Here is a 27,470-nt window from a genome sequence, read left to right on the forward strand (position 1 = left end):
TGCAGACTCCACACAGACAGTGACCTAAGCTGGGAATCGAACCTGGGTCCCTGGCACTGTGAGGCATCAGTGCTAATAACTGTGCCACTGTGCCGCCCAATCTCTTTTCCCTAGAGAGTGGTGGTGCAGGGCCAGTGAATTTTGTAAGGCGGAGGCCGATTGATTCTTGACTAACAGGGGAGTCGAAGGTTATCGGGGGTAGGCGGAGAGTTGAGACCACAATCTGATCAGCCATGATCTTAGCAAATGGCGGAGTGGGCTCAAGATCCTCATTTGTACGTTCATATGTACCTCCCCTCAACATTCAATAGCATTATCCTTCCCCACTATCCTGGGTGTTATCATTGAATAAAATCTTAATTGGACCAATTGTATAAATACTGTGGCTGCAAGAGCAGATCAGCAGTTCGGTCTGCTGTGGTGACTAGCTCACCTCTATCACCTAGAAGAACAAAGACAGCAAGAATATGGGAACACCACCATCTGCACCATCCCCTCCAAGCCACACACCATCCTGACTTGAAAATATATCACTGTTCATTCATTGCCACTAGGTTAAAATCCGGGAACTCCCTTCCTATCAGCATGATAGGTGTACCTACACCTCATGGACTGCATTGGGTTCAAAAAGGAGGCTCATCACCACCTTCTCAAGGGCAATTAGTGATGGGTACTAGCTGCTGGCCAGTGATCCCCACATTGAGTGAACAAATTAAAAAAATTATGCTTTCTGCTCAATGGTGAAGTCTCATTTTGAGTCAGTCAATTTACCTGCCATGGTGTTGTCTGACTGCTTATTTTTCCACTCATTCTTTTGTTGTGTAGGTGCCTGATGGTGGGAATATAAGAAAAACAGAATCATCAATAGCTACCTGATGACACTGAAGACTCAAGCACTAAACCCCCGAGCTCTTTGAGTGTGTCAGTTCAACACTGAATGCCAGAAGCCCAAACCCAAGGTTCCAGATTTGGACTGTGCTTCCCGCTCTCTGGTTCAATCCATCCACTGAAGGAAGGCATCTAAGATTGGGGAAAGGATGGATGATGCTTACAGGGACAGGACTACCCTGATGAGGGGTGCCAAAGACATTGCCAAAGAAGTGAAGAAGCAAACGGTTAAGAAAGCGAGCAGAGGTGGAGACTACACGCAGGATGAATACAACCAGACCTCTTATGCTAATTTTCAAGATGAGGAAGGCTACAACTACTCCGGAGGGAATTATGGAGAGGAACCTCATGAAGATGAAGGTTCGAGTGACGCTACTGAAGGCCACGATGAGGAGGACGAGATTTACGAAGGGGAGTATCAGGGAATCCCAGATGTGGGTCAAAGGAAGGAGAACCAGGTAGCTCTAGGACAACCCATCTCGGATGAGTACAAGGACCGCGAGGAGCTGGACGCTGAGAGGAGGGCTGATGAGGAGGAGCTGGCACAGCAATATGAGCTGATCATTCAGGAGTGTGGGCATGGCCGCTTCCAGTGGGCACTGTTCTTTGTGCTGGGATTGTCTCTCATGGCTGACGGAGTAGAAGTGTTTGTGGTGGGTTTCGTCCTGCCAAGTGCCGAGACAGATATGTGTGTAGAAAACTCCAGTTCAGGATGGCTGGGTGAGTAATTCAATTGATCTTTATTCCTTTCCATTTTTCTCAAGAGCAAAGCTGTATTCCACCGTATTTTATAACCTTTTACTCAATGTTATCAGTTTTTACCTTGGCTTTCCCATCATTTAACTGTTTTACAAAAATATAAATAGAAGTGTAAAACATGATGCTGCTTCTGAGTGTTAAAAATGATGGCCTGAGATGACCAGGAGAATATATTAAACTGCTGTAACTCCACAGGGGGCTTCCTGCAAAACCATCGGTTAAGCGATATGTCTTCATGTTTGGAAAAAAAAAGCAGCTCAATGAAAATATTGGTTAAACAAAACTTTCAATCCATTTTCTGTGATTGTTTTGTTGATTATGATAAAATATGCAAAAGTAAATGCTGACAATAACAGCAATTCAATGATGCACGGACAAGTGCAGTGTCGTCTTCCAATTCAAAATTTGACAGCGTCTTTGGGGTGTAAATTTTCAAAAAGAATTCCAACTTTTAAGAATGAATTGCTTCACATTGGTACAGTAATGTTTGGCTGCCAAATTGATACATATAGTGCCCGTAGTATTTGAAAAATATAAGATCTCCCTGATAATTAATGAAAAATTGAACACATAGATGGATGCACGCACTGGAAAAATCCAATGTTGGGGACATGGGGAACATTCTGCAAAAGCAAGACAGCACAACACTCAGAGATAAATCTTCACAGAAACCCCACTTACAATCTGCTCCAGGCTCTATCATTGGGCACTATTGTTGTATTATTGCATTGTCAGAGAAGTATTGTTTATTTAAGTTTTAGTATTAGTGTCACAAGTAGGCTTACATTAACATGACAATGAGGTTGCCTAGTTGCCACACTCCAGCACCTGTTCAGGTACACTGAGGGAGAATTTAGCATGGCCAATGCACCTAACCAGCACGTCTTTCGAACTGTGGGAGGAAACCGGAGCACCCGGAGAAAACCCACGCAGACATGGGAAGAACGTGCAAACTCCGCACAGACAGTGACCCAAGCTGGGAATCGAACCCAGGTCCCTGGCGCTGTGAGGCAGCAGTGCTAACCACTGTGCCACTGTCCTGCTATTATTACAAATGTTAAGTCTCCAGAGGAAATAAGTTGATAGGGCCAGCTTCACACAATGGTGGTGCCCTTGTCTCTGGATCAAAGGGCTGCGTGTTCTATTCCAATACTTGAGTATGCAATCTAGGCTGTCTCTCGAGTGCAGCATTGCAGAGGTACTGCATTGGTAGGGATGCCATTTTTTGGATGAAATCTTAATGGATGAAACTTTTTGGATGAAACATGTAGGGTTATGTGAAATAGAGTGCAAAGAGGTAAACATGGCATTGGCCAATCAGTCCGAACGACCTGTTTCTGTGCTGTAATTTTCAATGTAACGTGATGTAATTTGCGACTGATTTTGTCATCACATCCATGATACACAATTTGGGGTAATCTGGAATTTGTACTGCTTTTGCCTCTGTAGATCAATAATATACATTGAATAGAGAGTGATGCAGGACTGACTGAGGTAAACTATTTACCTCAGTCAGGTATGGAGGGTCTTAGCTATGGGGAGAGACTGGTATGGAGGGTCTTAGCTATGAGGAGAGATTGGGTAAACTGGGCTTGTTCTCCCTGGAAAGACGGAGAATGCGGGGAGACCTAATAGAGGTGTACAAAATTATGAAGGATATAGATAGGGTGAACAGTGGGAAGCTTTTTCCCAGGTCGGAGATGACGATCACGAGGGGTCACGGGCTCAAGGTGAGAGGGGTGAGGTATAACTCAGACATCAGAGGGACGTATTTTACACAGAGAGTGGTGGGGACCTGCCAAGTAGGGTGGTGGAGGCAGGCACGCTGGCATCGTTTAAGACTACCTGGATAGTCACATGAGCAGTCTGGGAATGGAGGGATACAAACGAATGGTCTAGTTGGACCAATGAGTGGCACAGGCTTGGAGGGCCGAAGGGCCTGTTTCCTGTGCTGTACTGTTCTTTGTTTTTTGTTCTTTGTTCTTATTTAGGACCGAAGCTTATGCTGTGGTCAGCAATGCTGAAAGTGGAGTTGTGACTGCCATTTGTCACAAGTCACCTGCGTTAGAGGGAGTTCAGTCAGGAGAGGACTCTCAAACTGGGGACTTTCCTTTCACCCAACCTGGCACTATAATAGCGACTATTGTGCCCATGAAATGAGGCACATTGGCAGATGGAGGCGCACGTAAGGGCCTAGGCCTAAGTCATGGGCTAGATTTCCAAAAGAAATGGGGCAAGCTCTTGGGTTGATTGGCCTCCTGTGAGCAGGGCCATCAGAGATTGGAAACTGTGGCTGGGTTGCTGCCTATTGCACAGTGGCAGTTCTCTGGTGTACTTGCAGCTTCCCCGTTAGAGCAGGTACATAAGTTCTATGCCTAGTGGCACAATACTCATACTCTGGCAAAGCTAGGAATAAAGGTCACTGCCGGGCACATCCTAGCACTTAGAGTGGAATGTCAGCCCTGCGGATTTTCGGTCCTATTCTTTAATACAACAATGAAATGACAGCATCCATTAATGATCTTCTTAAACAAAATGCAATGCTCAGTCCAGCGATAAAAATAACATGTTTCACAACAGATTGCGACATTTCCCAGGGCCAGAGGCCATGCATTATAAATGAAGGAATGAATTGAAGCTGAACCAAGTTTGTCCGTATCGGACCCTAGCTGCCAAAACCTTCAGAGTCCTGAAAATGTAAAGCACCGATGGGCTGGATTTGGACTCAATTTGTGCACGAGGGGTTAGCTAATCAAAGTGTATAAAATGGATATTTTTATTTTGCAGGTCAGGATAATATCAGAGTTCACAACGTGGTGAACAATGGTTCACAATATAGTGAGGAACTCGGAACAGATTCCGTGACATCAGAAGGACCCGTAAACTAAGCTCTCGACTTTCCTGAGGGCGAAAGACCCAGAATTCTGTCTGGTGGTGGGAGGGTGTGGTGGGAGAGTGGGTGGGGTGGTAGTGGGAGGGTGGGTGGGGTGGTGGTGAGAGGGTGGTGGTGAGAGTTAGGGCGGGGTGGTGATGAGAGAGTGGGTGGGTGGTGGTGAAAGGGTGGGTAAGATGGTACTTGGGACCAGGAAATTGTGATTGGGCATGGTTTTAGTGATTTTGATACATTTCCAATTGAATTCCAGCAGGGAACATTGTGGGCAGATCTTCCATCCCAGTCCTCTACACCAAGGTGCAGTTCCTAGGAAACTTAGGGAATTCCACATGTTAGGCTTTCCATGGCTGCTGCATAAAGTTTCACTGGCTGTCTTGTCTGGAGACAATACACATCTTTTTAGCCTGTCTTGATGCTCTCTCCACTCACATTGTTTTGTTTCTTAAAGACTTGATTAGTTGTAAGTATTCGCATTCCAACCATTATTCATGTAAATTAAGTCTGTGTCTTTATATGCTCTGTTTGTGAACAGAATTCCCACTCACCTGAAGAAGGGGCTTGCAGCTCCGAAAGCTTGTGTGGCTTTTGCTACCAAATAAACCTGTTGGACTTTAACCTGGTGTTGTTAAACTTCTTACTGCTGCATAAATCCCATTGAGTCTCATTAAAAACTGAAATCTTTACTAATGGATCTGTTAACCGTAGAAATATGGAATTGTTACACATGAGAAGACCACTCACCCCACTGAACCCGTGATGGTTCTTTCCAAGACCAATTTAGCTAATCCAATTTCCCTGACTTTGTCTTGTATCCCTGCAAATTTATTCTCTTTACGTTCTCATCCAATTCTCTTTCTCCACCACATTCTCAGGCAGTGCATTCCAGATCCTAACCACTCACTATGTAAAAAGGTTTTACCTCGTGTCATTATTGGTTCTTTTACCAATCACCTTATCTCGGTGATTTCTAGTTCTTGATCTTCGCACCAATGGGACAGTTTTACTCCTCTACTCTGTACGGAGCACTTTGAACATCTCTATCAAATCTCCTCTTAACCTTCTCTTTAACGAGAACCGCCACCAGCGTCTTCAGTCTATCTCTCATCCCTGAAATGATTCTCATAAGTGTTTCCTGCGCCCTTTCTAAAGTCTTCACATGATTCCTGAAGTGTGCAAGGTGCCCAGAATATTCCAGCTGAGGCAAAACCAGTTTTTTCTGAAGGTTCCTCGTAACCTCCTTGCCTTTGACTCCAGTCCTCTATTTAAAACTTTGTAACTTCCCAGATTAAATTTAATCTGCCACGTGTCCACTCATTCCTCCAGCCTGTCCATGCTTTCTTGAGGTCTGCGACTATCCTCTCCACACTCACAACACTTTCAAGTTTATGTCATCTGTAAATTTGGAAATGTTGTCCTGCACATTCCAATGGTCCCAGCACCGACCCCTGAGGAACCTCACCGTGCATCTTTCTGCTGTCTGAAAAACAATCATGTTTCCTGTTATTCAACCAACTTTGCATCAATACTATTACTGTTCATATTGCAACAAGCTGCACTGGGGGAAGAAGAGATTCCTTAGTGTCTCCCCAGTCTCCATTGTTGCTGTCAAAGTGGTATGGGATTGTTCGGACACTCTGGCTGATGGTTCAAAGATGAACCTCCACCATGCAAACCACCATAACCCTGGAATCTCGGACAGGGTCTCTGGATTAGTTTTAGACATGCCAGGATTCAGCAAAACAAACCTCCAGAAAGTACAAAAACAGAAAATGCTGAAAAGTCTCAGCAAGTCTCATGGCATCTGTGGAGAGAGCTTAAAACCAACGTTTCGAGTCTGCACAAAGAGTCATCCAGACTCGAAATATTGGTTCTATTCTGTCTCCACAGATGCTAGTCATGATGTGGAGATGCCGGCGTTGGACTGGGGTAAACACAGTAAGAAATTTAACAACACCAGGTTAAAGTCCAACAGGTTTATTTGGTAGCAAAAGCCACAAGCTTTCGGAGCCTTAAGCCGCTTCTTCAGGTGAGTGGGAATTCTGTTCCATCTGAATTCTGTATAGAACAGAATTCCCACTCACCTGAAGAAGGGGCTTAAGGCTCCGAAAGCTTGTGTGGCCTTTGCTACCAAATAAACCTGTTGGACTTTAACCTGGTGTTGTGAGACTTCTTACTGTGTCCACAGATGCTGTCAGACCTGTCGAGATTTTCCAGCATTTTCTGTTTTTGTTTCAGATTCCAGAATGCGCAGTAATCTGCTTCTATTTTACTCCAGAAAGAACTCTTTGTCTTGTCCCCCTGTGTAGTAACTCAAGACATTTTCCATTATTTAAGATTTTATCCTAAAGACAATGGGCAGGATCTTACGGCCTTGCTTGAGTGAGACCGGAGTTTCCCGCCTGAGGTCAGTGGACATTTCTGTTGTCCGCCCCTCGCCCGCTCCGATTCTATGACGGGTGGGGCAGTAGAATTCCTGCGAAGTTGCTAAATGTTGCAATCCATAGTTTGAAATGTGGATGGACAGGAGAGCAAGGAATGTGGATGGACATTGAGAGAGCACTGAATTGGAAGAAAAAAATCCATGATTGGAAAACCTAGAGGAAAACACGCGGAGGATTTCTCTGGACCAGCAGGTAAAGTAACCAAATGAATATGTACAAGGCAAGCAGCGAATAGCATCAGATGCATTGTCACACATTCCTGAAGAGTAGCTGGGACAGGGGGGCAAAAGTCAAGTTGTACAGTTCACTCATAATAAAATTCTTACCAGCACCCATACAGACACTGAACAAAATATGCCAAGCACAGAAATCAGGTGAAGGATGTGCTAAAATCAGAGAATACTGTGAAAATGGATGGCCAGAACATGTTCCTAACAATATTACCCTAAAACAGTACTTCAAACACGCAGGGATTTCAACATCTCAGTATTGTGGGTGACAATCTACAATGAAAGTTGGTTCAAGCAAAAGTCTCCAGACTCAAAATCTTCAAAGAAAGCCACGCAAAGTGTCGGGCTAGTGCACAGAATTCAGTTTGGTGGCCAGGAATTTCAGAATTACTAGAGGACATGACTTTAAGCTGCATCACCTGTGCAATCCATCGCCAAGAGCAGAGGGAACCTTTGATGGTATCATCATTCCCATCCAGATCCTGGGAATGTCCTGGAATTGGAACAACAAAGAACAAAGAACAGTACAGCACAGGAACAGGCCCTTCGGCCCTCCAAGCCTGCACCGATCATGTGTTCCTAACTAGACCATCCGTTTGTATCCCTCTATTCCCAGTCTGCTCATGTGGCTATCTAGATAAGTCTTAAATGATCCTAGCGTGTCTGCGTAAACCACCTTGCTTGGTAGTGCATTCCAGGCCCCCACCACCCTCTGCATAAAATACGTCCCCCGCATATCTGTATTGAACCTTGCCCCCCTTACCTTGAACTTGTGACTCCTTGTGTTTGTCATTTCCGACCTGGGAAAAAGCTTCCAACTGTTCACCCTATCTATACCCTTCATAATTTTATAAACTTCTATTAGGTTGCCCCTCAACCTCCGTCTTTCCAGGGAGAACAACCCTAGTTTACTCAATTTCACCTCACAGCTAATACCCTCCATACCAGGCAACATCCTGGTAAACCTTTTCTGCACTCTCTCCAAAGCCTCCACGTCCTTCTGGTAGTGTGGCGACCAGAACTGGACGCAGTATTCCAAATGCGGCCTAACCAACGTTCTATATAACTGCAACATCATATGCCAACTTTTATACTCTATGCCCCGTCCAATAAAGGCAAGGATCTGTGGACTTGCACACCCAGATCCCTCTGTGTGTCTATAACCTATTTGAACTCAATTGGAAGTCATTCCTCATAGTTGTTGACAATTACTCTAGATGGATTAAGGTTACATGTCTTCATGGTACAACCTCAGAAGCAGTCTTCAATTCACTTCAAGAATTTTTTTTGCCACACATGGCATTCCAGATCTTGTCACTTCTTGCCAGTGGTCCACAGTTTGTAAATGAAGTGTACTGGAAATTTACAGAAGGTGATGGGCGGGATTTTCCTCACTCTCGGTGGCATGTTTTGTGGTGGTGGGAAGTGGTACGCCACTCACTGGCTGCAGGATCTTATGGTTCTGCCATTGTCAACGGGGTTTCCCATTGAACGCACCCCTCACCACCGGGAAATCCATGGCGGGGGTGCACCGTCAACAGGACCATAAGATCTTGCCAGCGGAAACGGCAGCAAGATTTTGGTGTATAGATTTGTTCACACAACTAGTTTGCCCAGGGACCCAAAAGCAAATGGTGAGGCTGAGAAAGGAGAGAGAACAGGCAAACTTTTATTGAAAAAGAATGATGATCACTGCTTAGTACTGTTGAACTACTGTTCCACACCACTTCAGAATGGGTTAGGTTCATCAGAACTATTGATGAGAAGAAAATTGCACACACATCTTCCTGTTCTTCACATATACTCATACCATGTCAAAAAACCTCCGACGTTGAGAGAGTAAGGGAGAGGAAGGTTTCATATTGTGCAAATCAGTTCAAGGATTACAATCAACGCCATAGAGTCCATAAGTTACCAGAACTCCAACCAGGTAAATCAGTCTATGTTGAGACCAAAACAGAGAAAGCCAAGTACTGGAAAAGACAAAAGCATAAATCACACTTTATTTTTCAAGTGCAGATTGCAAAACACATTTAACGCTCTTAGAATTTCAATTTAAAACCACAATAGACAGATTGGCCCCCAGTTCACCATGATTCAGAAAGTAGTGTTTCCAATCCAAGAATTACACTCAATACATAAGTGGTCCAGAAAGCATTAGTGCTTTCCTTACTCTACAGTGGCACCAATTTTACACACAGTATACACTGGTCTTATCTGTTTGAAACAGAGAGTGGGTGGTGAAAGAAATAGAAGCACATTCATATCAACAGGTGACCATCAATTGAATGGACTGACTATCCTCATGATCAGGAGGACAACCTGAACAGAGAACCAATAGTATCTGAAGATTGACATACTATCCCACATAATTCAAGAGAGAACATGAAGAACTTGAATCTGAGGCAACCTCAGAGAGAGATACAAATAAGATCTGGGAGGACTGGTGAAACCACCACAGTGCTTATCTCTGTAAACCAAAGCTGAAGACAGAGACTTTGGGGGAGATGTAGGGTAATGTAAATAGCATGTATTGAGTCAGAGACTTGGGGAGAGATATATTATACAGGGTTAATATCGAATATGTAGGTATATAGTCTACATCGTCAGTGATATAAAATCACATGATAGCAGAGCATGGCAAGAGATTGTTCCATGTAGAGCATCATGTACAGACTAGTTGGTAGATCAGAAGCATAATGTTAAATGAAGGATAGTTTGTTAACGGTATCACCTCTGGCCTTATCAGTACAGACCAAAGGCCACAATAACAGACACAACTACCAGAGTATTGGAGTGCCAGATAAAACAAATCAAATCCACTTCATACACTTCATACACTTCATACACTTCAACAGCTACTTTCCATACATGAGCTAGGGCTAGGATCAGCTATGAGGGTCAGCTCTCCCATTTGCACATGTAGTCCAATTTGTACCCATCCTTTTGATCTTGCCCATCAGTTCCTTTCTCTTCTATTCCCCTTTGCAAAGGTTAAACCATCCTGTGAGCACTTTGAGTCTTGAAAAAGTTTGGAGAAACATTTTTCTTCTCTTATGATAACATCCATTTAATTATGAGCAACAGTTTTCAGGAGTTCCAAACTTCCTCCCTTCCATAGCACCTATGTCAGACTCCTATTTATTGATTACAGCTCAGCCTTCAACACGATTATTCCCACGAAACTCATCTCCAAACTCCATGGCCTGAGCCTCGGCATCTCCCTCTGCGACTGGATCCTGAACTTCCTAACTCACACACCACAATCAGTAAGGATAGGCAACAACACCTCCTCCACGATCATCCTCAACACCGGTGCCCCACAAGTCTGTGTGGCCCCCTACTATACCCCTTGTACACCAATGACTGTGCGGCCAAATTCCCCTCCAATTCGATTTTCTTTGCTGACGACACCACTGTAGTGGGCCGGATTTCAAACAATGACGAGACAGAGTACAGGAATGAGATAGAGAATCTGGTGAACTGGTGCAGCAACAATAATCTCATTCTCAATGTCAACAAAACGAAGGAGATTGTCATCGATTTCAGGAAGCATAAAGGAGAACATGCCCCTGTCTACATCAACAGGGACAAAGTAGAAAGGGTCGAGAGCTTCAAATTTTTAGTTGTCGGGATCACCAACAACCTGTCCTGGTCCCCCCATGCCGACACTATAGTTAAGAAAGCCCACCAACGCCTCTACTTTCTCAGAAGACTAAGGAAATTTGGCATGTCAGCTACGACTCTCGCCAACATTTACAGATGCACCATAGAAAGCATTCTTTCTGGTTGTATCACAGCTTGGGAGGGCTCTTGCTCTGCCCAAGACCACAAGAAACTACAAAAGGTTGTGAATGTAGCCCAATCCATCACGCCAACCAGCCTCCCATCCATTGACTCTGTCTACACTTCCCGCTGCCTCGGCAAAGCAGCCAGCATAATTAAGGACCCCATGCACCCCGGACATTCTCTCTTCCACCTTCTTTCTTTTGGAAAAAGATACCAAAGTCTGAGGGCACGTACCAACTGACTCTAGAACAGCTTTTTCCCTGCTGCTGTCAGACTTTTGAATGGACTTACCTTGCATTAAGTTGATCTTCCTCTACACCCTAGCTATGACTACATAAGAACATAAGAACATAAGAAATAGGAGCAGGAGTAGGCCATCTAGCCCCTCGAGCCTGCCCCGCCATTCAATAAGATCATGGCTGATCTGAAGTGGATCAGTTCCCCTTACCCGCCTGATCCCTATAACCCCTAATTCCCTTACTGATCAGGAATCCATCTATCCGTGATTTAAACATATTCAACGAGGTAGCCTCCACCACTTCAGTGGGCAGAGAATTCCAGAGAAGAAGTTCCTCCTCAACTCTGTCCTAAACTGACCCCCCTTTATTTTGAGGCTGTGCCCTCTAGTTCTAGTTTCCTTTCTAAATGGAAAGAATCTCTCCACCTCTACCCTATCCAGCCCCTTCATTATCTTATAGGTCTCTATAAGATCCCCCCTCAGCCTTCTAAATTCCAACGAATACAAACCCAATGTGCTCAGTCTCTCCTCATAATCAACACCCCTCATCTCTGGTATCAACCTGGTGAACCTTCTCTGCACTCCCTCCAAGGCCAATATATCCTTCCGCAAATAAGGGGACCAATACTGCACACAGTATTCCAGCTGCGGCCTCACCAATGCCCTGTACATATGCAGCAAGACACTTCTGCTTTTATATTCTATCCCCCTTGCGATATAGGCCAACATGCCTGTAACACTACATTCTGCACCCTCTCGTTTCCTTCTCTATGAATGGTATGTTTTGTCTGTATAGCACACAAGAAACAATTCTTTTCACTGTATGTTAATACATGTAACAATGATAAATCAAATCACCTTGTGCAAGGTTTAATCTGTGGTCATCACAGAGTACGCAGCTGCATAACCAGAGCAATAAGCGTGATAGCCTAGGAATTACGGCAATCAGATTAGGGCTGGATTTTACAGCTCCCTGCTGGGTGTATTTTCAGGGGCAGCACATAAAATATGACAAATTGGCAGCTCACCACCTTCCTGCCACTCTGAACTGTCCCCCAAAATGAAGTAAATTTAAAACATAATTAACTGACCATTGAGCTTGTTAGCACACCACATGGCCCATATATGTATCCATATATCCAAAGATGGGCAGGTTAGGGTGGATTGGCCATGCTACGTTGCCCCTTAGTGTCCAAGGATATGCAAGTTAAGCGGATTAGCAGTATGGGGTAAATGTATGGGGATAAGGCAGAGGTTGCGGGGGTGGAGAGGGGGGTTCTGGGTAAGATGCCCTTTTGGAGAGTGGATGCAAACTTAATGGGCTGAATAGCCTCCTTTTGCACTGCTGGGATTCTATGGTTCTCTGGATATTATGCTGCCCATGCAGCAGGCTGACAGGTGGGTGCCGGCAGGCTGTGTTTTTAACCCAATTGGTTGAAACACAGGAAGGAAAGGGGGAATATGTCCTTTGGGTGTGCCCTGTGCACACTGGGGGCATTCTACAAGGGGTTAGCCCCCACTATATTTCTTCTCACCTGCCCTCTGAAATTCACCCCTCCCACCACCCTCGCCCCATTTCCTACGTTGCCCTATCCCTTCCCATTCTAAAAGCTCAAGACCTACCTCATTCCTCACTGCTGAGCTCTGTCTCCACTGGCACTGCCAGTGCTGCCGGCCCATCAGATTGGCTGGCAGCTCTTGAGGGCATGACTCCATACCATCGAGGGGCATCAGTCTCACACTCAGCCGCTCAAGGCCGCTGGCAGCATGTTATTGCAGTGAGGTATAAGTCAGCACAGTGCCCACCTTCCTCCCCCCCCACCCCTGTAAAATTCAGCTAGAGTTCAAATCCCAGCCTGGCAAAGGGGGAAAATAAATTAATTAAACCGGTGATTTGTATCCTAGAAAATATCTAAAATCTGACAGGCTGTAAAAGCCAACTGCCTTGCTAATGTCCTTCAGGGAAAATGCGCACCCCAACCCTGTCTGACTTACAGGTGACTCCAGTTAACACACTACGTGATTGACTCAATGCCCTTGCAGTAACTCATGAAGGTCAATGGATTCACATGTTTACAGGACTTTTTTTTAGATACCTAATACAAAACTTGATTGGGGTGTAAATTAATGCTTTGAAATTTCCTGAAGTACCTTGCTACATATGAAGAGAATTGCACTTACTATACTATTCAGCAGTGGGAATAAAGAATGGAAAACTCTTGGTGATCTGTATATCGCTGTGCAATATGGTGCCACTGAAAATACAGCGAGAATCCAATAATGAGATCAACTGGTTTAAATCATTAGAGGTGACTTAAGGTCAACGCAGGGTCAACATTTTTACTTTATTGAAAGAAACATCCATTTAATGGAGTTTGTTTCGTGTTACTGGTGAGTTTGAGGAGTCAATTATACTATTGATCTCTGGTCCAATTTCACTATCCCTGGAGTAGGTTTAATACTCTCACTTGGTAATTTACTTCCCTAATGTGGGATATCTGGCATCCACCAGACTATTCAATGAAAGCATCAGGTCCAGAGGTATAAAACTGGTTGTGCAAAGAATACTTCCTTTCTTTAGTACTTGACATTGCAGAACTCAAAGGAAAAAGCGTTTTTATTAATTGTGTAAAAAATGTTTTCATTAATTGGGCAAAAAGCCAAATAATATACATGGTTGTGAGTGCTGATTTAATATAATGATTCATCTTCTGTTTTGCGCTTGAAGACTGGCCCTTGGTGATGATTCACTGAACCCCACTGCAAACTGCTGTGACTATTTACTATGGGTTGGGTGCTGAATGGACCATCGAACCCTGCGCTGTTAATCTGATCCACATTGTGGTTGTGTGGCCCCTTAAGGGGGGTGGGGGGGGTGTTTGTGGGTCACATGATCTTCCTTCAGCCTATCAGGGGGAAGTGCGTGAATTGGCACCTATCAAGTGCCATTGTGAAGGCACAGGTCCTGGGAGGAGAGAACCTTCAGTTTGAAACCGGGAGTCAGCGGAACTAGACCTGTGCCTGCATTGACCTCGTTTGTATCTGGTTTTATCTTTCCTTCCTTCAGTAAACTGTTATGATTCAAGGCTTCCTCGGCGCGATACTTCACACTACAACACACACGCTAGCAGACTAGTCAATTGAATTAACCACTGCCACCTCCCTTCCCCCCGTCAGATGATGACTGTTAACTAATTTAAAACTTTGTCAACTGTCCTCAGTATGACATTAATGTTGAGTTTTATCATCGGTAATCTGGTTAGAGATCATTAAGATTTACACTTAACTTCCATAATTTTGTATATTTTTTGTTGCCATCAGACTTTTGATCAACTAAGTTGATCTTTATACCCTAGCTATGACTACAACACTACATTCTGCACTCTTTCCTTCTCTATGAACGTTGTGCTTTGTCCGTATAGCGTGCAAGAAATAATACTTTTCACTGTATACTAATACATATGACAATAAATCAAATCAAATATTTTTGGTTAAACAAGAAGTACAGGTGAACCTATTGCGGGGGGGGAGGAGGAAGGGAAGATTCTGCCTGCACTGAGTAATTGAGCCTGACAGTGTGAGGGAACCTGATTAACACAGTTGAAAAACCATAATCCTCAAAGTAAACTGGGTTAATGGCCAAGTCCCCTGATGCTAATTCATGTCCCATACAGTCAATCCAAGTAAATCCTTCCAGTGAGTAATAATCAGCAGTCACCATTCAACCAACTTAGAAGACGAACAGAAACACTAACAACCAATTTAAGATACTTAGTCAAGCTGATAATGTGTCGTATTTATGTTGGCTAAAAGTGACTTACATTTATATGCAGGGACCCTGTCTCTGCAAGCACAAGGAATATCATCAAGCTTCGCTCTTTTTCCAATTAACTAGGAGTTTGGGGAGCCTATAGTTTCTCATTGCTTTCTCCATGGCGATGCCTCAGCCAGTCAGGGTTCACTTGTCAACCAATCAGCACCCTTTTCTCCTGTCACATAAATTATGATTGTTTGAAATTTGGCATTCTTGCATTTGTCCTGATGAGTGCAAGATGAAAAGCTTCAGCAAAATGTGTCTCTTTTCAGAAAGATGCTTGCAATTCAACTCTCTCCACCTCTTCACCCCCACTTTCAAACATTGGGTTGAGCAATCTTATTGATAAGTATTTTAGTGCCTGAATTTCACACTGCCCCGTGATGGGTTTTGAGGCGGGAGAGGGAGTGTGAAATAGTAAGGACAGGATTCCCTCTGGAATCCCGTCCACCCCGACCTGAGAGGTGCGGACAGGGCCTTGAATGGGAAGCTACTTAAGGGCCTTTTCCCACCCAGCCTCAATTTTCAGGCTGTTAAGAGCCAGATAGCTGCGGGTGGGAAATAGAAAAAAAAATCACTGCTTAATCTCAGGTGGGAAGTAGGAGGGCTCCATCAGAAGCCCCCTTTGATTGGGGGAACCCTTCCCTCACAGACTGGATACCTTGCTATCTCTGCCTATCCAAATATCCACTCTATTGCCTCCCCCTCCCCGGACCCCTGCCACATACCTCACACTGGCTCCCTGCACCTAGTCACAGGTACAGCAACGCAGTGCCTCTTCCGGCCACTGCAGCGCTGTGTCTAATGGGCTTTTGAGCTGTTGGCCAATCTGATGGGCTGACAGCTCTCCAAGGCGGGTCTTCCTTCCAAGTGAGGACGGAGTCCATCCTGCTGCCAATCATTGCTTATTTGAGCCTGAAATGGCAGCGGGCCACTTGTGTATTTTTTATTAATTCATAGGACATGGGCGTCGCTGGCTGGCCAGCATTTATTGCCCATCCCTAGTTGCCCTTGAGAAGGTGGTGGTGAGCTGCCTTCTTGAATCGCTGCGGTCCATGTTCTGTGGGTTGACCCACAATGCCGTTAGGGAGGGAATTTCAGGATTTTGACCCAGCAACTGCGAAGGAACGACGGTATATTTCCAAGTCAGGATGGTGAGTGGCTGGGAGAGGAACCTCCAGGTGGTGGTGTTCCCATGTATCTGCTGCCCTTGTCCTTCTAGATGGAAGTGGTCATGGATTTGGAAAGTGCTGTCTAAGGATCTTTGGTGAATTGCTCCATCATCACTAAATGTAACATTGTACATTTGTGCACAGTGTATACAAACATGATTTTAAAAAATTAATTTACTGAATGCCGGCATCGCTGGCTGGGCCAGCATTTATTGCCCATCCCTAATTGCCCTTGAGAAGGTGGTGGTAAGCTGCCTTCTTGAACTGCTGTAGTCTCTGAGGTGTAGGTACAGTGCTTATAGGGAGGGAATTCCAGGATTTTGACCCAGCTACAGTGAAGGAACGGCGATATATTTCCAAGTCTAGGTGGTGAGTGGCTTGGAAGGGAATTTCCAGTTGGTGGTGTTCCCAGGCATCTGGAGCCCTCGTCCTTCTAGATGGTAGTGGTCGTGGGTTTGAAAGCTGCTGCCTAAGAAGCCTTGATAAGTTCCTGCAGTGCATCTTGTGGAGGGTACACATGGCTGCCACTGTTCGGCGGGGGTGGAGAGGTTGAATGTTTATGGAAAGGGTAGCAGTCAAGTGGGCTGCTTTGTCCTGGTTGGCATCAAGCTTCTTGGGTATTGTTGGAGTTGCACTCATCCAGGCAAGTGGAGAGTATTCCATTACACTCCTGATTTGTGCCTTGTATGTGACAGACAGGCTTTGGGGAGTCAGGGGACGGAATTTTCCCGTCCCGCCCGCCACGGAAATTGTAGCCGGCGGGACACAGACCATGCACAGGTCTGTTGACCTCGGGTGGGATTTTTTGGTCTTGGGGCGAGCTTGGCCAGAAAATCCCACCCAGGAGGTGAGTTACTCATCACAAGATTCCTAGCTTTTGACCTGCTCTGGTAGCCACAGTATTTATATGGCAAGTCCAATTCAGTTCTGGTCAATTGTAACCCCCAGGATGTTGATAGTGAGGATTCAGTGATGGTAAAGCCATTTATTGTCATGGGGCAATGGTTAGATTCTCTCTTGTTGGTGATGGTCATTGCCTGGCAGTTGTGTGGCACGAATATTACTTGGCACTTGTCAGCCCAGGACTGGATATTGTCCGGGTCTCGCAATACAAAAGACAAGGCTGATGCATTTTCAATCATTCTCAGCTCCAAGTGCCAAGTGGATGATTCATCTTTGGCCTCCACCTGATTCTCTCCACATGAGACAAGAGACAGCAGAAGGCACTGGATACTGCAAAAGCTGTGTGAAAAATTGCCCAGGTATGTCCTGGACATGAAAAGCAGGACAAAAAACAGGAAATACTGGAAAATCTCACCAGGTCTGACAGCATCTGTAGAGTGAAAATAGATGCCAGTGTTGTAGCTGTGCTGGAACAGCTTGGCTTGGGACAAGTTCTGGAGCACAAGCCTTCAGTACTATTACTGGAATATTGTCAAGCAATCAATAAATGGATAAAAATAGATAAAAAATAAATAAATTCAACAACTTCAGAGCATGAACTCTCTCCTCCACCTCCAGTCCATTTATTTTATATCACTTCTTTTTATCTTATTAATTTATTTTTATTATTTTATATTATTATTATTTTTAATTTCCATTTTTCCATTGTTTCATTTATCTACCTCTTAAAAATCTCACTCTCCATCTTGTTTCCACCCTCCCCCCACCCACTAGGGCTATCTGCCACATGCCTCGCGTTGATCTCTGACACTCTGCACTTTTGTTGTACCATTTATACATTCTGATCTCTTAATGGCCGCTTGCCATGATCACCACCATTCACATTCTCTTTGTCTTTTTATCTGTGACATCTTTGTCAATTTCACGCCCCCCACACACCCTTACAGTATAAATCTCCTCCTGCTTTCTTTGATTTCAGCTTTGACAAAGGGTCATGAAGACTCGAAACGTTATCTCTATTCTCCCTCCACAGATGCTGTCAGACCTGCTGAGACTTTCCAGCATTTTCTGTTTCTATTTCAGATTCCAGCATTCCGCAGACATTTGCTTTGACCTTAGAGGAGACTGGTCCTGTATTCTCTAGAGTTTGGAAGAATGAGAGGCGATCTCATTGAAACCGAATTCTTAAGGGGCTAGACAGCATGTAGGCAGAAAGAATGTTTCTCCTGGATGGGGGTTCCAGAACCAGGGGACAGTCTCAGAATAAAGGACAAGAAATTTAGGACTGAGCTGAGGAAGAGTTTCTTCCTTCAGAAGGCAGAAATACACCTAAAGACTAACTTAATCTCTTAAGCCGAACAAGAGGGGTCAACTTGAACTTCAGCATTGATGCAGGCAGTAGTGAATCAACCATCCAATCTGGAGGGCTATTGGAAGTTCATTGAGTATGTTTAAGTCAGAGGTCAATAGATTTCTAGATACTAATGATATCAAAGAGTATGGGGATAGTGTGGAAAATGATGTTGAGCTAGACTATCAGGCATGATCTAGTTGAATGGCAACGCAGGCTCAAGGGGCTGAATGGCCTACTCCTGCCCCTATATTCCTATGTTTCTAAGTTCTGCCTGTAGTTCCCCATTGCTTTCAGAGTCTGCTTCACACTGATCCTGATCAGCTGCACTCTCGTCCCGGTCACTTCACACTGACCCCGACCTGTTGCACACTCCCTCCCAGTCTGCTTCACACTGATCCCAGTCTGCTTCACACTGATCCTGACCTGCTCCACACTGACCCCAACCTGTTGCACACTCCCTCCCGGTCTGCTTCACACTGATCCTGACCTGCTTCACACTGATCCCGGTCTGCTTCACACTGATCCTGGTCTGCTTCACACTGATCCTGATCCGCTTCACACTGATCCTGACCTGGTTCACACTGATCCCGGTCTGCTTCACACTGATCCCGGTCTGCTTCACACTGATCCTGACCTGCTTTGCATTCTTCCGGGTGTGTTTCTACATTTTCATAAACAGTAACAGTCCTGCCCTAGTATCTCTATTGAAGAGATGTCAGTTACTGTGTGCAGTCAGTCAGATAAAAGCGACGTAGGAATTTCACTGCACGATCTTTTGTATCTTATTTCAGTTGCATTCCAGTATCATATTTTGTTGACTATAATCAAAATTCCGTATAGAGACAGGCCTGATGGACCTGGATTTTAAACAAAAAAATAAATAAAATGTTCATTTATTTTTATTTATTAGTCACAAGTAGGCTTACATTCACATTGCAGTGAAGTTACTGTGAAAATCCCCTAGTCGCCACACTCCGGCGCCTGTTCGGGTACACTGAGGGAGAATTTAGCATGGACAATGCACCTAATCAGCACATCTTTGGACTGTGGGAGGAAACCGGAGCACCCGGAGGAAACCCACGCAGACACGGGGGGGGACATGCAAACTCCACACAGACAGTGACCCAAGCTGGGAATCGAACCTGGGTCCCTGGCGCTGAGAGGCAGCAGTGCTAACCACTGTGCCACTGTGCTGCCCTTAATCTGCAAGTAAATACACACCGGAATTTTCCAACTGTTCCCGTCAGTGGGATTTTCCCATCCCGCTGCAAGGAACAGAGATTTGGCTTGTCGCCAAATTGTGCATCTTCGCTGCAGCGGGAGTGTGGCGCGAGATCACACCCCAGAGAATCTGTTTGTTTAGTTAACCTACACTATTCATATTTGTAATATAAATGCCTGTAATGTTAAAAGCGACTACGAAGCTGTTGGATTGTTGTAAAAGCCCAGCTGGTTCACTGATATCCTTAACCCTTGCCTGGTCTGTCCCTTATGTCACTTCATTCCCTTACCGACATTTTCCCAACAGCAGAGGGATGGAATGACTGCAATATCCTTCACAGCCAGCTTTTCAGAAAGACATACTGTGCAGTATGTCTCACAGCTACTGCATGGAATATTTTTAGCCCATCCGCAGCATAAAGATAAGCTGCCTTCTCATTGATGTTGGTGACTGTTTCATTTGCGAGGGATTAAGTCCAAATCAAAGAAAGCAGTCGAAGGGTATGTCCGCTGGCAGCCTTTAACCTCCCTTCCCCATGGTAGGAACCTTCGTGAAGGAAACCGATACTTACGGTGGTACCCCTGAAGTTTTTTTTTTCTCCTATCAGTGCTTCAATTATTTATGAATTTTCCTCAGCTTCAGATGAATTGCACTGGGATTCGGCCTATTCCATTCCTCCTCTGTCACACCAGTGTACAATATTATTGAATAAAGAATGATTGTGCACACAGCCGGAATGCCTTTTGGAATGCAGTTTGTCCGAATCCAAGCACAATTCCCTGAGTTTGAAAGGGTCGGGGATACAAAGCCACTCAAATTCAGTGACATAATTCAATGATGTTCCCAGCGTTACCGCTGTTGATACCCCAGTGTTACCGCTCTTGACTTCTCCATTGACACCGTGCTGTCAGAATCCCTGCCCGACCTCCAGCCCCGGATGGATGAAGGAATGGTTGAAAGTGCAGATTTGACTGGCTTGGAACTGTTGAGATGTCCTCCACTGCCTTGTTGCCGTCCGTGTCAGCATGATCCTGATTGTAAATTTGAAGAAGTTAAAAGAATAATTATTTGCAATTATTAAAATAACTTTGAACTATGTGTCTGCTTTACTCACACCGGGTGGGATGGTTAAAATCACCATTTTCTTTTCTCATTATTCTGTTCTTTTTATCATATATATTTTCCAAAATTTGAACTTAGTCAAATTAAAATCAAATAAAAATTGAGCTCACTGAATAATGGTACATAGCTTCATCTGCAAAATTCTGAAGAGCATTCTCATATCCAAGGTGACTTAATGGATGAGATAAACTTAAAGCTTTAATTTATAGTGAGCATTTCGTAAGGTTTAAATGCAAAACATCTCTAATTATAAATTTAAAAGTGGATCTTACTCCTTATTGATTTGTATCAATAATAAATAGGTTCCAAATGAGAAAGTTTATGTTCTACAAATATGGGCTATTTGAACACTGAACCATAATGTGCAATGGGAATGGAAAGTATATTGTCACCCTCAAACCCGGGTCAACTAATACCGTGGACAGACACTCAAACTCTCAAATTATTGTACCACAAAACTCCCTTATTGTACTGTACCAAGATACCACAAAATTACACCAGGTTCCAAACTTCATTGTACACTAAGTATTTAACCTCAGACTTATTTCGTTACACACAAGGCAATGAACTTTTGACCTATTCTGTTAATCACACAAGTATTCAAAAAGTATCAAAGCTTCACAAAATATCCAAACTCACGACTTTAGACATAGAAATACCACCCATGCCGAGGTGACTTAACCAGATTCCCTGCTGATGGGTTTTGTTCCAGTGTCTCTGAGTCCCAGATTCAGGGGTCTTGCTTCTGCTGTGGTTAATCCTGGGTTACTGCTGCCGATGTCTTTTTGTCTCTCCTTCTTATACAGATCCTGCTGGCACTGACCATACTTCCAATCATGTACTCCAAGGACAGGCACTAATCAATCACTGTCATTTTGGTTACCAATACTGAGAGTTGTGCCTCTGTCATTGGGTCGTCATTCTCTCTGGGAGACAACACACAGGGATCTGTGTTCAATCACTGTCTGTTCAAGGCATAGCAACAGCCAATGTCCAGTGAACTCCCACGTTTGTTCCATAGCTGCACATCCTGTTCTTTGCTGCTTCCACAGTCCTCAGCCTGCTACAGAGTTAGCTCTTTCAGCCATCAGGCTTTGCTGGTGTCTTCACTTTGCTGGTATGAATACCCATCAGGCTACAATACATACGTATAAATGTGGAAAGTACATAAGCTATGTTAACAGTGTTAGAAACATAGAAACTAGGAGCAGGAGTCGACCATTCGGCCCTTCAAGCCTGATCCACCATTCAATATTTTCATGGCTTACTCTCTATCTCAGCTCTACACTCCCGTGCTCTCCCCATAGCCTTTAACACTTCTAGAGTCTAGATATTGATCCATTTCCTTCTTCAATATATTGAATGACTTGGCCTCCAAGTTTTCTGTGGTGGAGAATTCCATAATCTCATAACCCTCTGAGTGAAGAGGTTTCTCTTCATTTCAGTCCTAAATGGTCTACTCCATATCCTGAGACTGTGACCCTTGTTCTTGACCCTGAGCAAAAAGAAACAACATCTCTGCATCCAGTCTGTCCAGCCCTGTTAGAATTTTAAATGTTTCAATTAGATTCCCCCTCATTCTTTAAAATCCAGTGAATTCAGGCCCAATTGAACCAATCTCTCCTCATACGACAATCCTGCCATCCCAGGAATCAGTCTGGTGAACCTAGGCTGCATTCAGGTGTGAATAACGACTAAATGAATTTCAACCACAATAAGTGTGAGGCACCATATTTACCGTGAATAATATGGAGGTCACATATTACTTGGAAAATGAGAATCTAACTAGGATAGAGGAGGAAAAGAATCTGGGAGTACAAATACACTAATCTCGAAAGTAGTGACACAAATGAATAGGGCCAAAGCAGAAGCAAACCATGAACTAGCATTTATTTTTGGAGGGATGAAATTGCAAAATGAAGAAGCTATCTTAAACTTGCATTGAACCTTGGTTAGGCCACACTTGGAGAACTGTGAGTGATTCTAGTCACCATTTTATAAAATGTCTATAAAGTCACTGCAGAGGGTGAAGAGAAATTTACTGTACCAGGGTGAAACCAGAACACAAGGCTGTACCTCTGAGCAAAGGGTGAATGGCTGGGCCTCTTTTCTATTCAAAAGAAAAGGTTAAAGGGCGACATATCATGGCATATGAACGTACCAATCAGGAGCAGGAGAAGGCCACTCGGCCCTTCAAGCCTGCTCTGGCATTCAATAAGATCTTGGCGGATCAGCTTTACAATTATGAAAGGTCTTGATAGAATAGACACTGATAGAGACCATGGTTTGGCAGCTGTGCTAGATGTGAGCGCAAATCTGGTAATGGCCAGTAAATCTCACGAGAGGTCAAAACCAGAATTTGTGGCAGCGTGATTTCTGAATGCAGGGTGAGGGACTGCGAAGGAACGGTGATACATTTCTACGGAGGAACAGAGAGATCTTGGGGTCTATATCCACAGATCTCTAAAGGTTGCCACTCAAGTGGATAGAGCTGTGAAGAAGGCCTATAGTGTGTTAGCTTTTATTAACAGGGAGTTGGAGTTTAAGAGCCGTGGGGTTATGCTGCAACTGTACAGGACCTTGGTGAGACCACATTTGGAATATTGTGTGCAGTTCTGGTCACCTCACTATAGGAAGGATGTGGAAGCGCTGGAAGGAGTGTAGAGGAGATTTACCAGGATGCTGCCTGGTTTGGAGGGTAGGTCTTATGAGGAAAGGTTGAGGGAGCTAGGGCTGTTCTTTCTGGAGCGGAGGAGGTGAGGGGAGACTTAATAGAGGTTTATAATATGATGAAGGGGATAGATAGAGTGAACGTTCAAAGACTATTTCCTCGGGTGGATGGAGCTATTACAAGGGGGCATAACTATAGGGTTCATGGTGGGAGATATAGGAAGGATATCAGAGGTAGGTTCTTTACGCAGAGAGTGGTTGGGGTGTGGAATGGACTGCCTGCAGTGATAGTGGAGTCAGACATTTTAGGAACATTTAAGCGGTTATTGGATAGGCACATGGAGCACACCAGGATGATAGGGAGTGGGATAGCTTGATCTTGGTTTCAGATAAAGCTCGGCACAACATTGTGGGCCGAAGGGCCTGTTCTGTGCTGTACTGTTCTATGTTCTATTTCCAAATCAGGATGGTGAGTGGCTTGGAGGGGAACTTGCAGGTGGTGGTGTTCCCATTTATCTGCTGCCCTTGTCCTTTTAGATGGAAGTGGTCGTGTGTTTGGAAGGTGCTGTCTAAGGATTTTTGGTGAATTGCTGCAGTGCATCTTGTAGATAGTACACACTGAGTGTTGGTGGTGGAGGGAATGGATGTTTGTGGATGTGGTGCCAATCAAGCAGGCTGCTTTGTCCTGGATGGTGTCAAGCTTCTTAAGTGTTGTTAGAGCTGCACCCATCCAGGCAAGTGGGGAGTATTCCATCACACTCCTGACTTGTGCCTTGTAGATGGTGGATAGACTTTGGGGAGTCAGGAAGTGAGTTACTTGCCGCTGTATTCCTAACCTCTGACCTTCTCTTACAGCCACTGTGTTTATGTAGCGAGTCCAGTTGAGTTTCTGGTCAATGGTAATCCCAAGGATGTTGACGGTGGGAGATTCAGTGATGGTTACACCATTGAATGTGAAGGGGTGGTGATTAGAGTGTCTCTTATTGGTGATGGTCATTTCCTGGTGTTTGTGTGGTGCGAGTGTTACTTGCCACTTGTCAGCTCAAGCCTGGATATTGTCCAGATCTTGTTGCATTTGAACATGGGCTGCTTCAGTATTCAAACGATGACGTTATGTAATACTGATAATATGAAGTGCTGTGTGTAAAAAGTATTTTAATGACGTCTTTAAGGAAACGGACGTTGGTTTACAGGTATCATTAAGAAAAGTGCTTCTCGCTGCAGAGTCTGTCTATCCTTGTGCACTTCCCTTCTAACAGAAAAAAACAGCCCATTCTGTGCTGAAAATGTGGACAAGCCCCAGTTGGAGAACATTGCCCTGATTCATTGGGTGGCCCAGGTTGGATGAGCAGCAGAACATTTATCAGGACACTTTGTGTAACCAGTGAAACTCCAGCAGTAACTCCATGACCGGAATTTTCCCATTCCCGTGGTGGCGGGACACGGACCATACAAAGGTCCATTGACCTCAGGTGGGATTTTCTGGTTTTGGGGTGAGCACGCCTGGAAAATCCCACCCCATGGTTGGAACTTTATGTCTGCCAGCCAGGTGCACCCCTGACCTGGAAGTGCACTAAACAGCGTGTGATGATGTCAGGCGTGGATCCCAGCATCATTGTGCATTTGCGCGATATTTTGGTCAGCGGGCGCAGGCGCAGATCGGCAGCCACTGACAATTCATAGATTCATAGAGTTTCTACAGTGCAGAAGGAGGCCATTCTGCCCGTTGGGTCTGCACCAACTCAGCATTGTACCCAGGACTACATTCCCTGCTCGCTCTATCCCCAATGCCCACTCATTTCCCATGGTTAATCCACCTAACCTAAATATCGTGGGACACTAAGGGGCAATTTAGCATGGCCAATCCACCTAACCCACACATCTTTGGACTGTGGGAGGAAATCAGAGCACCAGATAAAACCCATGCAGACACAGGGAGAATGAAAAAGACAGGTGGCACCTGAATCCCAGGGGGACCAATATAAGAACATAAGAACATAAGAAATAGGAGCAGGAGTAGGCCATCTGGCCCTTCGAGCCTGCCCCGCCATTCAACAAGATCATGGCTGATCTGAAGCGAATCAGTTCCACTTACCCGCCTGCTCCCCATATCCCCTAATTCCCTTATCGATCAGAAAACTATCTACCCGTGATTTAAACGGCAGGAAGGTTGGCTAAGGCTACTGGGGAGACTTTAAACTAGAAAGGTTGGGGGGAGGGAATCGTGATGAGGTGACTGGGAGTGAGGAGGTTAGTCCGCAAATAGAGAAGGATTGTCGACAGTGTAAGAGTGAGAATAGACGGGTGATGGAGAAGGGGAGAGCTCAGACCAAAGGTTTGAGATGTGTCTATTTTAACGCCAGGAGTGTAGTGAATAAAGTGGATGAGCTTAGAGTGTGGATCGATGCTTGGAAGTGTGATGTGGTGGCCATTACGGAGACTTGGGGACAGGGACAGGACTGGATACTTCAGGTACCGGGTTTCAGATGTTTCAGAAAGGACAGAGAGGGAGGCAAAAGAAGGGGGGGGGGGGTGAGTGGCACTGCTGATCAGGGATAGTGTCACAGCTGTAGAGAAGGTGGAAGCCGTGGAGGGATTGTCTACGGAGTCTCTGTGGGTGGAAGTTCGGAGCGGGAAGGGGTCGATAACTTTGCTGGGTGTTTTCTACAGACTGCCCAATAGTAACAGGGATGTTGAGGAGCAGATAGGGAAACAGATTCTGGAGAGATGTAGTAATAACAGGGTTGTTGTGATGGGAGACTTTAATTTCCCAAACATCGATGGGAATATCCCTAGGGTAAGGGGTTTGGAGGGGGAGGAGTTTGTTAGGTGTGTTCAGGAGGGTTCCTGACACAGCATGTGGATAAGCCTACAAGAGGAGAGGCTGTACTCGATCTGGTACTGGCTAATGAGCCTGGACAGGTGTCGGATCTCTCAGTGGGGGAGCATCTTGGGGATAGTGATCATAACTCTATCTCCTTTACGCTAGCAATGGAAAGAGATAGGATCAGGCAAGCTAGGAAAGTGTTTATCTGGAGTAAGGGGAAATATGAAGCCATCAGGCAGGAGATTAGAGGCGTAAATTGGAAGGAGGTATTCTCGAGGAAAAGTACCGAAGTAAGGTGGCAGATTTTCAAGGAATGTTTGTCTGGAGTTTTGCATGACAACGTTCCGCTGAGACAGGGAGGTTTTGGTAGGCTACGGGAATTGTGGTGCACGAAAGCTGCGTTGAACCTAGTCAAAAAGAAAAGGAAAGCGTACAAAAGGTTCAGAGAGCGAGGCGATGATAGGGATCTAGATGAGTATACGGCTGACAGGAAGGGACTTAAGAAAAAAATTAGGAGAGCCAGAAGGGGTCACGAGAAGGCCTTGGCAGGTAAGATTAAGGAGAACCCTAAGGCGTTCTATAAATATGTGAAGAGTAAAAGGATGAGATGTGAAGGAATAGGACCTATAAAATGTGAAGGTGAGAAAGTCTGTACAGAACCGAAAGAAATAGCAGAGGTGCTTAATGAATATTTTACCTCGGTATTCACGGTGGAAAAAGACCTGGGTGGTTGTACTACAGGATTGAGGCAGACTGAAAAGATTGAGTATGTGGACATTAAGAAAGAGGATGTGTTGGAAATTTTGAATAGCATCAAGATAGATAAGTCGCCGGGACTGGGTGGGATGTAGCCCAGGTTAATGTGGGAGGCGAGGGAAGAGATTGCAGAGCCTCTGGCGATGATCTTTGCATCGTCGATTCCGGAGGATTGGAGGATTGCGGATGTGGTTCCTATATTCAAGAAAGGGAATAGGGATAGCCCAGGAAATTACCGACCGGTGAGTCTAACCTCAGTGGTTGGTAAGTTGATGGAGAAGATCCTGAGGGACATGATTTATGAACATTTAGAGAAGTTTAGTATGCTCAAAAGTAGTCAGCGTGGCTTTGTCAAAGGCAAATCGTGCCTTACGAGCCTGGTGGAGTTCTTT

At 44.8% G+C, this 27,470-nt stretch overlaps 1 protein-coding gene across 4 annotated transcripts in view; it reads left to right on the forward strand.

Moving 5' to 3' along the window:
• Positions 1 to 1,037: 1,037 nt before the first annotated feature.
• sv2ca (synaptic vesicle glycoprotein 2Ca) overlaps positions 1,038 to 27,470 on the forward strand; it is a 148,361-nt gene continuing 121,928 nt past the window's right edge. For all 4 annotated transcript variants that reach the window (XM_078215436.1, XM_078215437.1, XM_078215438.1 and 1 more), the window contains exon 1: positions 1,038 to 1,608. In XM_078215436.1, coding sequence (XP_078071562.1) covers positions 1,038 to 1,608 — 571 coding nt within the window. The remainder of the gene's footprint in view (positions 1,609 to 27,470) is intronic.

This window comes from Mustelus asterias, chromosome 6 (assembly GCF_964213995.1).
Source record: "Mustelus asterias chromosome 6, sMusAst1.hap1.1, whole genome shotgun sequence".
NCBI lineage: Eukaryota > Metazoa > Chordata > Chondrichthyes > Carcharhiniformes > Triakidae > Mustelus > Mustelus asterias.